Source organism: Diospyros lotus, chromosome 7, assembly GCF_014633365.1.
Source record: "Diospyros lotus cultivar Yz01 chromosome 7, ASM1463336v1, whole genome shotgun sequence".
NCBI lineage: Eukaryota > Viridiplantae > Streptophyta > Magnoliopsida > Ericales > Ebenaceae > Diospyros > Diospyros lotus.
Window position 1 is genome coordinate 28823080 of NC_068344.1, and position 12200 is coordinate 28835279.

The 12200-nt window shown below is 36.5% G+C and overlaps 1 protein-coding gene across 1 annotated transcript in view; it reads left to right on the forward strand.

The window, feature by feature from the left end:
• The window catches only part of LOC127806450 (uncharacterized), a 56243-nt gene that overhangs the window by 41987 nt on the left and 2056 nt on the right, over positions 1 to 12200 (forward strand). Inside the window, exon 3 of the mRNA XM_052343760.1 lies at positions 7683 to 7734. Coding sequence (XP_052199720.1) covers positions 7683 to 7734 — 52 coding nt within the window. The remainder of the gene's footprint in view (positions 1 to 7682; positions 7735 to 12200) is intronic.

Genomic DNA, 12200 nt, shown 5'->3' on the forward strand with positions numbered 1-12200 from the left:
CACATCATGGCTATGGAACTCCATGAAACCAGAGGTCAGCAGGAATGCGATATTCCTCTCAACCACAAGAGCCATATGGGAGACACTGCAACAAACCTATTCCAAGAAAGATATTGCTCGAATTTATGAGTTAAAGGTTCGAGTAGCTTCCACTAAGGAAGCATGCCTGTCACTTATTACTACAATAAGATGACAGGTTTATAGCTGGAAATTGACCACTACCGAGACCTGAAGATGAAATGCAGTGATGATATTCAAATCTTTCAGGAGTTCATGGAGTATGATAGAGTGTTCGAATTCTTACCAGGGTTGAACACATGATATGATCAAATTAGAGTGCAAATTCTTGGTAAGGATCCAATCCCAAAACTTTGTGAAATCTTCTTCATTGTTATGGCTGAAGACAGTTGATGGGATGTCATACTGGAATCGCACACATCTGAAGCTTCAGCAATGGTGCCTAGAAGGGCTGGAGACAGAGGAAATAAAAGAGAAAAGCCAGGTCATAACACTTGGCTTAAACAGTCCACTAGAGATGGACTGTGGTGTACTCATTGCAATAAACCATGCCATACCCAGGAGAATTGTTTCAAGCTGCATGGGAAGGCATGGGTTTTGGCTCGAGCTGGAGGATTTAAAGGCCCATGTACAGTGTCAAATCAACCTGACCTGCAAGGAAGAAATCTCACTGGAACCCGCAACTCAAAACAACAACGATCTTAAGGAGTTTAGCCAAGAAGAGATGAAAAGGCTGAGACTCCTCCTAGAGTCACTCAAAAAACCTTCTGGTTCTTGCTCTCTTGCTCGAGTCGGTATGTGTCTCTTAATTGAATCTCCTAAAGCTTCACAGACTGCACATTTGAGTTCATGGGTTGTTGATTTGGGTGCAATTGATCACATGACTCAAAGTCCTATTTTTTTGAATCCTATAAATCCACTATGGGAAACCAGAAAATTAAAGTAGCAGATGGCTCTCCTACTGCTATTGCTGGCCAAGAAAGTCTTTATCTAACCCCTTCAGTTTCCTTAAAGAATGTCTTACATATCCCAAAACTGTCCACTAATCTTCTTTCCGTTCACAAACTTACCAGAGAACTTCGCTGCGAAATAACCTTTTTTTGACTCTTATTTTGTTTTTCAGGACCTAGTCTTGAGGAAGATGATTGGATTTGCTAGGGAACGTGATGGTTTGTACTATCTAGAAGACATGCAAAGTTGTGGAATAAAGGAGACATACAAGGCTGTGGAACCACTCTCTTACCGATCTCCTTCCTCCTTTTTGGCTTCCTCGAGCAAAACTAAGGTCTAGGCATATCATCTTCGCCTTGGACACCCCCTTTTCCCTTTGTTAAAACAAAATGTTTCCTTGTTTGACGATGTTCTTATTACAGATTTTCATTGTGATGTTTGCCGGTTTGCAAAACATCACCCTGCTTCTTTTCCTACAAAATCAATAAAGTGCAATAAACCTTTTTCCTTGATACATTCTGATATTTGGGGACCTTTGAAAATTTCTAATGTTAATGGGGCTACTGTTGGACCCCACCAGGAAACTTCAGAACTGAGCGCTTACCACCGTGCCAAAAGCTATAGTTGTTAGAATGACGCAACTCTTTATCCCTATCCACACTATGGGTGCAGCTTTCTCCCCAGGTCTCACAAACAGACAGTCCCATGAAGTAGTTGCTGGGGCATGGGCTATGGACAAACAATCCCCTTCCCTAAGAACTGCGCTGGGCCATGGGCTATGGATCACCAAAATCCCCTCCACTCCCCCAGAATTTCCCCAGAGGAGACTCAAACCTGCGACTTTCTTTGATACTAGTTGGATCCCACCAGAAAATTTCAAGACGAAGCGCTTACCACCTTGCCAAAAGCTATAGCTGATAGTAGGGGCGCAACTCTTTATCCCTATCCACACTGTGGGTGCAACATTCTCCCCAGGTCTCACAAACAGGTAGTCCCATGAAGCAGTTGCTGGGGCATGAGCTATGGACCAACAACTAGGTGGTTTGTCTTCTTTATGGATGATTTCACTCGTACAACTTGGTTGTTTCTCATGAAAGAAAAATCAGAAGTTAGTATTCTATTTCCGCAATTCCAAAGAATGATTGCCGCACAATTTGGGAAAAAAATAAAAAAGAATTCGTTTTGAAAATGTAAAGGATTATTTTAACCAAACCCTTTCCCTGTTTATCCAAAAAGAGGGTATCATCCATGAGTCGTCATGTTTTGAAACACTCCAACAAAACGGGGTTGCTGAATGCAAAAATTATCATCTCTTAAAGTAAACCGTGCCCTCCTCTTTCAGTCTAATGTTCCAAAATTTGTTTGGGGAGAAGCAGTCTTAATAGCTGCCCATCTCATCAATTGGCTTCCTTTTAGAGTTTGGGGAATAAAAGTTCTCTGTCCACCCTCTTAGAGTACTTTCGTAATTTTTTTTTTCCTACTTGCGGCCTTTCCTGAAAAGTTTTTGGATGCATTGCCTAGCTCCACATTCATAAGACAAACTGATTCAAGTTAGACCCTTCAACAAAGAAATGTGTCTTCATTAGCCACTCTTCCAACCAATAAGGGTATAAATGTTATGATTCTTCTAGCCGACGTATCTTTGTCTCCATTGATGTTACATTCCGTGAAGCTGAACCTTTCTATAAGCCCCTTCCCACTTATCTTCAAGGGAAGGGGGGGGGGATTCTTCAAGGAAGTGTGTTCAGGTTCTACATCTTTTCTCGAAAGCCTTGAAACTGAGCCAGCTGATTTCATTGAACCAATTGAACCTACAACAACAACTCAACCCATTGAACTAACTGAAACCACTCTAGCAGCTATTCAATCCATTGAACCAATTGAAACTATAGCAGCAACTGATCCCATTGAAACTATTGATACCGAGGTCATTCCTGCTCAACCAGTTGAAACTATTCCATTTCCAGCAATCTCAGCGGCCTTGCAAAGCCTTGAGCTTGTTGCAGAAGCAGAATTGGAAAACTAGCTTCCAGGAGGAGACTTAAGCAGCTAAAACAATATTCACTGAGTACAACCCTCACTAGTACAAAATAGAACCATGAACCTAACTCCAGCACAAGTACTGAAAGCACTCTAAATAGACCTGTTTTTGGTACTAATAAGTCTATTTCATGTGATAACTAGTCCACCTCAAAAGTGACCTTGACCTTCCCATTGCCTTGAGAAAAAGGACATGAAAGTACACTTTACATTCCATATCCAACTTCATTTTCCTCACATTGTCTCTGCACCCAACACAAAAGCTTTCTTTCTACCTTGAATGCATTTGAAATTCCAAAAACAGTACATGAGGCTTTAGGAGACAAACATTGGATATATGTGATGAAGGAATAGAGGAAGGCCTTGGAGAAGAACAAGACTTGGGATATTGTCATACGTCCAAATGGAAAAAAGGCAGTTGGTTGCAAGTGGGTCTATACCTTGAAGTTTAAAGCAGATGGAACTCTAGAGAGGTACAATGCAAGGTTAGTCACCAAGGGCTTTAACTTATGGGATGGACTATCAAGAGACGTTCGCTCTTGTAGCAAAGATGAATACTGGCTAAGAATTCTCTTATCCCTTGCTGTTTACTTAAAAGGGAACTTTAATAATTTGATGTGAAGAATAAGTTTCTTCATGGAGACTTTTAAGAAGTATCCATGGAACCCCTATCGGGTTTTGATGAAGAATTTGGTCTCATTAAGGTTTGTAGGTTGAAGAAAGCCTTGTATAGGTTAAAACAATCACCAAGAGCTTGGTTTGGAAGATTCATTGAGGCTATGGTGAAATTTATCCGTGGACAAAGTCAAGGCAATCACACTTTATTCATTAAACATTCAAAGGAGGGGGGAGATTACTATGTTACTGGTGTATGTTAATTACATCATTACCACTGGGAGTGATGAAGAGGAGAGAAAGAGATTGAAAGCGCAACTAGCTTGAGAGTTTGAAATCAAAGAATTGGGCAAGTTGAGATACTTTCTTGGGATTGAAGTAGCATACTCCAAACAAGGAATATTTGTATCTCAATGGAAGTATGTACTAGACTTGCTTAAGGAAACAAGTACTTTAGGAAGTAAGGCTTCAAATATTCCTATTGTTCCAAATCACATATTAGGCTAAGAAGATAAGGGAAAAGTTGTTGATAAAGGACATTACCAATGGTTGGTTGGGAAACTAATCTACCCTTCACGTACTTGGCCTGACATAGCCTATGTAGTGAGTATGGTCAACCAATATATGCATGATCCAAGAGAGGAACATCTACAAGCAATTCAAAAGATTCTCCATTACTTGAAGGCTACTCTTGGAAGAGGAATTTTATTTCAAAAGGGAAATGACTTGCTAGTAGAAGCATACACCGATGCTGATTGTGTAGGATCCGTAACAGACAAGAGGTCTACTTTTGGCTATTGTGCTTTTATAGCTAGAAATCTTGTTACTTGAAGAAGCAAGAAACAAAGTGTTGTGGCAATTGGCAAGATCAAGTGCTGAAGCAAAATTTCAAGCCATGGCACATGGGATTTGTGAGCTTTTATGGGTTAGGACTTAGGATTATTCTAAAGGATTTAAAAATCAAAGTAAGTGGACTGATGAGATTATATTGTGACAAGAAGTCAACTATTAGCCTGTGTTATTAAAGGCCCAAGGCACACTAAGGTGCAAAGGGTGTTAGAGCCTGAGGTACAAGGCATAAGGCGAGGCGTGCGTCTGGTGGATACTAGGTGTATGCTGACTAAAAAAAAAAAAAGAAAAATATGTCATAGTTGAAGAATAAGGTATAAAATAAGTTCTTACTCCTAATAACATATTCACAAGTATGTTATCAAGAAAATTAAAAAATTCAACATATACTAACTAAAAAAAATATTAAAACAAATTATATACCCGTAAATTTTAGTAAAACACATCCCATCATATTTGAGTAACCTGCATATAAGCATCACAAAAGTTAAAAACTTTGTAAGAAATTTAAAATCTATTGTTGGCCTATATATATATATATAACGAAAAGAACAATAAAAAATGCCAAAAGATACAATTTAAAAGTCTTTAAGTCCACTTAAATTAAATCTTAAACAATTTATAGGTCTTAAATCTTAATTAAGATTAACTAATTATGTATTTTAAATAATCTAAAAATCATGTTCATCATCAAGATAAAACATTTTCATATTTTCATCATTAGAAGCATCTCCAATATCCTCTTCTTTTGCATCATCTCCCTTTCCATCTTCTTTAAGTTTAATTGAAGCATTTGAAGTAGCAGCCTTTTTACTCAATTGTTAAAAGTTTCCTTTTCCCATTAGGATTCTGTGGGAAAAAAGGAAACGATATTCCTTAATATTTTATTGATGCAAATAACAGAATTTATACAAGAGTATTTCTAAGAATTCTCCTAAGTTTTAGAACTAGATTACATTCCCTGCCTTTTAGGACTAGATTACTTACCTTATATCTAGGACTAGATTACAATAATTTAAATATACAACAAATAGATAAAACAAAAAATAGATAAAAAAGGTAAAAAGATAAAATCCTATCTCTATCTTGATTCTTGGCCGTCTCTTATCTTCACCGCTTCTTAATCTCGTTTCAACAGATTCTATTAGATATAGTTAATTTTTAAAAAAGTTACAACAATAAATATAAACCCTAAATAATAAAAAATTAAATAAAGTAATAAACAGTAAATATAAACCCTAAAAATAGTTAAAAAAAAAGCCAGACATGCCTAAACCCAAGGTGTAGGGGCTTGGAGGGTCTAGGCGCACCTGGCTGGTCTGCACTTGCCTAGGAGTATTCTAGGCGCCAAAGGTGCACCTTGCGCCTAGGGGCGCACTGCTATTAGCATAGCTCATTATCTAGTCCAACATGATCGTACCAAACACATTGAGGTTGATAGACACTTTACCAAAGAGAACTTAGATTAGTGGACTTATCACAAATCCCTACATACATCATGAGATCAACTAGCAGAATTCTAACTAAAAGGCTACCTACTTCCAGATTTTAGGAAATCACAAGCAAGCTGGAAATTGAAGATTTTCACTCACTAACTTGAGGGGGAGTGTTAAGATTCTTGAAATTATTCGTTGATATATTCCTGAAATTATGCCTTGATTTCCTATTCTAAAATTAGAGATAACTTCAATTTAGGAATCAATCTCTTTGATTGTTGTATTTCCTTGGGTGTGTTGTTTCCTAAATTGCTTCTTTCCTTGTAATTAGAATCCCGTCCATATTTAGTACATGATTTCTTCTATATAATGTACAGCTCTCTTGATATTGAAACAAGAAGAAATTTTACCAAGAATTACTACAATTTCACAGGTATATTACCCATAAAGAGTATGTTACAATATATATTTATAGGTATGATACCCATAAAAGTAGGCTATAATGCACCATATGGCTTTAGTTTTTCTTGTAACATTATAATGGATGTATGTAAGGGAGTTGAAAATGGTTCTGTCCGTCAACTTCACATACCCTATGTGAATATTCATCATCAAATTTCACAGTTGGCTACAAGCAATTTGTCAGTTTTTGGATTGAAAAAGAGATGACCGAGAATGAGTGTTGCTTGGAACCAGTACAATCAAATACATTAACTAGAGTAGGAAAGTTTATTATCAAATAATGGAGTAGGAACTTAATATTACATGGTTGGAATCAAGTTGGATTGAACTACTTGAAAAAATCTTTTTATATTTACTAATATTTTTCTCTACTTCTATAACTAAATTATCTGATAAAGTGATAATAATAAAAGTAGGGTAAAGACTTTTAGAAATTCTACTACTCGGCTGGGGATTGAACCCATACTATATGGTTTCAAGCATTTGTGGCCTACCGCCTCATCCAATGTGGACATTTTACACATTAAAGTACAAATTTATGAGAAAAACTACTTTATCTCCGTAATAAAGTAAAATTCTAAAGTGCACGGGGGGCACATGCCTCTGGTGCCCCCACTGTAAATCCGCGCAACTTCAAGGTACCAGGAACCCTAAAGTTGATAATTCAAGGTGTTGTATACGAAATGAACTTAAAGTTGAAATGCTTAGGTATCCGTTTCACCAAGTGATCTCTCTGGCTGTGACAATTTTTTCTTGTGATATACTTACATTTGTGTGCAAAGCATCAACTGGTTTTGTCCCTCTTTAACAATTAAGTACTTCCTTTACTTTCATGTTGTATTTTATCTTTTTTTATTATTTTTTAGGGGTGGGGAGGTCTGAAATTTGTTAAAACTGTAGTCATTCATTGTTGGCATATTAAGAACCAGGTAAATGGATATTCTAATCTGTTCACAAGGTTCAGTTTTGGCAAAAAGGCAAATATCAATGGGATGTAGTTTACTGCCTTGATTGACAATGGGATGTATTTGACACTCAGTTTAACTCCTTTAATGTTGTTGAATTTGTCTCATGTTCATGGACCTGTTCACTCATATTGTTTATCATAGATATATAATTTGATTCGTCATAATAGAGGTTGGTACTTATTTGTAAAATCATACACTTGGAATGCAACCATAGCTAGCTGTTATGAGTTCTCACTGAAGTCAATCTTTCATGATCCATTTCACAATATGTGGTAAAACAGCCAAAAAAGAAGTGATTTTGAAGCTGAGTGTAAGGGTTAACTCTTGGTCGTTAATTTTGCAGGGGACTTCAAACTCAATATTGAATGCAACCATGCCACCTTATCTGGTCACAAGTTTGTCATGTTCTCTTTCTAAAATCTGAATTTATTCTTTAGTAAATATGTGCCTACAACCTCTCTCAGCAATGATTGCATCAAGTTCTTCAACTGGGACAGATTAATCAATCGAGTTAAAATTCAGTCGCTAAAGATCAAATTTGTTGATATGCAATGTGAAATGAACATGATCTATGAGATTTATTTGGAGCTGGAACTAACTTGAACTCAGATTGATTTATCCACATGAGATCCAAATATGATGAAGTAAATATTGTGTGGAGAGTTTTTGTGTTATATTTATTTATTTGAAATGATAGTTGCATCGTTTTTCTGAATATGGAAATCTACTGGGAAATAGAAGTTGAGTTGAATTAAGTTGTTAACCACTACCATCAGGCATCAATTCTCAGATGAATTTCGGGTATTATTTGTATGTATTATGCAATTTGAGTTGCTTGACCCTGCTGAAGGTTCACCTTTTCTTGTTCTTCGTGCTTTAACAGCTGTCATCATGTTCTTGAAACTGTCAGAATCAATGGTTTACTGGGAAATATTGATGCTAATTCTGGCAATCCACAAACTGGTATTGCATTATAAACATATGGTCATTTCTGGAGTTATATCTCTGTCATTATATATCATCTTTTTTCATGGAAGTTTTAATATCCTGGGTGTGATAATTATGACTCAAAATTCTTATTCATATATGATTGAATTTTCTAATTTAACCGTGATTATGATTTTGAATTTGACTATGATTATGATGTTGTCAAATTCAATTTTATATGAGATTTATCTCATCTGGAGGAATATCCTCATGCATTATCTTCTGATCAGGATATGATTTCTTGTGTACATTCATAGATGATTTTAGGTTTATAAATACGTGCCCAAGTCACATGGAATTTAACACAGAGTGTGTGTGACAATATCACTTTTGTACCTGCAATTATTTGCTTAGTGATATTTTTTATTTTTTCTACTCGTTTTTTTTTCTTGATTTGTGTTTTTCATGTAAATTCTGTGTTTGTGTGTGGTTGATTAGTTTGATTGTGGTTTGTTGTTGATCCAATTTCATAACAAAGTGGTATCAGAACCGTTGGATGAAACCATCATCGTTTCTAGATCTCAGTCGTTGGATCTAATTTTCATCATCATCTTCTTCAAGCTGGGTTTATGGTTACCCAACCCTAGCTATTGCTGCCGCCAGCATTAGTTGTTGCCCCTGTCCGTTCATCTTCCTCCTACAGACAACCTTTTTCCCCATCGAACACCATCGTCGCCCACATCGTCAATAACCACTGCTGTGTACGCTTCCATCAGCCAGCTCTGTTGCTTGGTCGACTGCCGACCATTTGACTTGCCATTGCGGCCCCTTGGTCATCACCGACCGTTCGCCTCCTTGCTTGCACGGTCTTTTTCTTCACTTTAGCAGTTGTCTATTAGTGCCTTCGGCCCACATCGCCAACAGTAGTCGTTCTCGTCGATTGCCTTGCCGTCAACCCTTCTACCCAAGTCGACATCCATTGCCAACCATTGAAGCCTATTACATTGCGGCTGCCAAAAAATCCCCTTGTGCGACCATTTGATCTTCGCCTTGCCATCTGACTGCTATGCCAATCGCCGTCGTTCTAGCTTCTTTGTCGCGACCCATCCCTGCCTTCTTTGTTGCTTCTACCATTGAAGAAGCTTTAAGATTCAAGACCCAGATCCTTGCCAGATCTGGTCTGACCCATTGATCCGACCCACTTCAGATCTGTCATCCAGTTCCAAATTTGATTTTTGCCCAGTTTTGGTCTAGATTCGGTATTTTTGATTCGTTTTCAGTTGGATTTCTTATTTAAATTATTTTGATATTATTCAGGGTTATTTAATGGCTTCGTTGAAGTATGATATTCCTCTATTGGATCGGAATATCAGATTTTCGTTATAGCAGGCTAAGATGCGTGCAATTTTGGCACAAATGGATTTAGACAATGCACTTTTGGGCTTTGAAAAAAATGCCACAATCATGGAGTGTTGAAGAAAAATAACGTAAGGATCGTAAGGCCCTGTCTTAGATACATCTGCATTTATCGAATCAAATTTTGTAGGATGTTTTGAAAAATAAAATCACCGTCGTTTTGTGGTTGAAACTTGAACAGTTGTGTATGACGAAGAGTTTTAACTAGTAAGTTGCATATAAAGCAAAGACTATATTCTCATTAAATGGCTGAATGTACGTTTATTAAGTCATTTAACATTTTTTAAAGAAATTGTTTCTAATTTGGAAAGCATGGAGGTTAAGTATGATGATGAGGGTTTGGGTCTAATTTTGTTATGTTTTCTATCGGTTTCGTATTCAACTTTTAGAGACACAATACTCTATAGTCAGGACATTCTCATCCTAGATGAAGTTTATGATGCTTTATTCTCGAAAGAAAAAAATTATAAGTAATTATTGGAGACTTCTGAAAATCAAGGGGATGGTCTATTGATTAAAGGAAGAGTACAAGATAGAAATTCTGGTGGTAGAGGGAAAAGTAAATCTAAGTCAGGAACAAAGAAAAAGTTTGTAATTATTGTAAGAAAAAAAGACACATGAAAAATGAGTGTTATAAGTTGCATAATAAACTTAAGAGACAGGAAGCTAACCAGAAAGGAAAACAACCAAAAACTTTCGATGAAGTCAATGTTAAAAATAACAGTAATAATGGGGAACTTATTGTGGTATCTGAGGTTATTAAACCTAGTGAAGATTGGATCATCGACACGTGCATATTTCATATGTCTCCTAATAGGGATTGGTTTTCGACATATAAAACTCTGAATTCTGGTGATGTGTTGATGGGTAATAATTCTTTTTGTAAAATTGTTGATATTGGAACAGTTAAAATTAAGATGTTTGATGGCATTGTTCGAACTTTAACTGATGTCAAACATGTTCCTGATATTAAAAGAAATCTTATTTTATTATGTATTCTTGATCTGAATGGGTACAAGTTCATTGGTGAAGGTGGAGTTGTTAAGGTCAGTAGAGGTGCTCTTGTTGTAATAAAATGTACGAAACAGTACGGTTGATTGTATGTTTTGCAGGGTTCTACCGTTATAGGTGATGCTTTTGTTTCTACTTCTTCTTTATTTGATACTGATATCACTCAATTATGGCATATGCATTTTGGACATATGAGTGAAATATGTATGGCTAAATTGAGCAAAATATGACTTCTTGAATGATAAGATTACTGGAATGTTAGCGTTTTGTGAGCACTGTGTTTTCGGTAAGCAAAAACGGGTTAGATTTACTTAAGACATTTATAATACAAAAGGTATGTTAGACTATGTCCATTCTGATCTCTAGGGTTTGACCAGAGTACCCTCTGCAGGTGGTGCCAACTACATGTTGACTTTCATCGATGATTTTTCTAAGAAAGTCTGGGTGTTCTTTTTGAAATAGAAGATCGAAGTTTTTGTTACTTTCAAGTAGTGAAAGATTATGATTAAGAAACAAACTGACAAACAGATTAAGCGTCTCTGCACAGATAATGGCTTAGAATTTTATTCACGTGAATTTAATGATTTTTGCAGAAAAAAAAGGAATTCTAAGCCATTTAACAGTTCCAGGTATGTGTTAGCAAGATGGTGTAGCCGAGCGGATGAACAAAACCTTGATGGAAAATGTACGATGTATGCTATCTAATTTCGGTTTATCTAAGTCTTTCTGAGTCGAGGCTGCTTATATACCATGTTTTCTGATTAATCAATCTCATTCGTTCGCTATTGATAAGAAAACTCTTTTCTAAAGTTATGGTCAGGTACACTCTTGCAAATTATTCTGATTTGAAAATTCTTGGAAGTCTTGCATTTGTTCATGTTAATAATGAAAAATTGGATCCAAGGTCTAAACAGTCTCTTCCTTGGTTATAAATCTGGCATTAAGGGTTATAAGTTATGGGATCCAAAAGCGTTTAAAGTTGTGATTAGCAGAGATGTTATTTTTGATGAAATTGCTATGCTTCGTGGTTCGCCTGCAAAGTAAACTAACCCTACAGGTCACCAGAGTTTTGATATTCAGGTGGAGCTTGAAATCGACAATAGTCAAACATTTGAGTCATCGTCATCTCAGACTAAGTCAAGCCCGAAAGAAAGTGTCGGTCCCTCAGATTATTATATTGCTAAGGATAGTACCCAGAAGAAATATCAAACCTCCTTAAAGGTATGTTAAAGTTGATCTTATTGCCTATGCCTTGAGTGTGGCTAAAGATATTGATTACATTGAAGAGCCTTCCACTTATTCTAAAGTAGTTAGTTGTGCTAAATCTGAGAGATGGATTATTGCAATGCATGAAAGGATGGAATTCTTATATAAAAATGGTACTTGAAAATTGACGAAACTACCCGAGGATAAGAAAATAGTTAAGTGCAAACGAATATTCAAGAAGAAATAAGGTACACCAAGAGTTGAAAAAGCAAGATACAAAGCTAGACTCACAGCAAAGGGA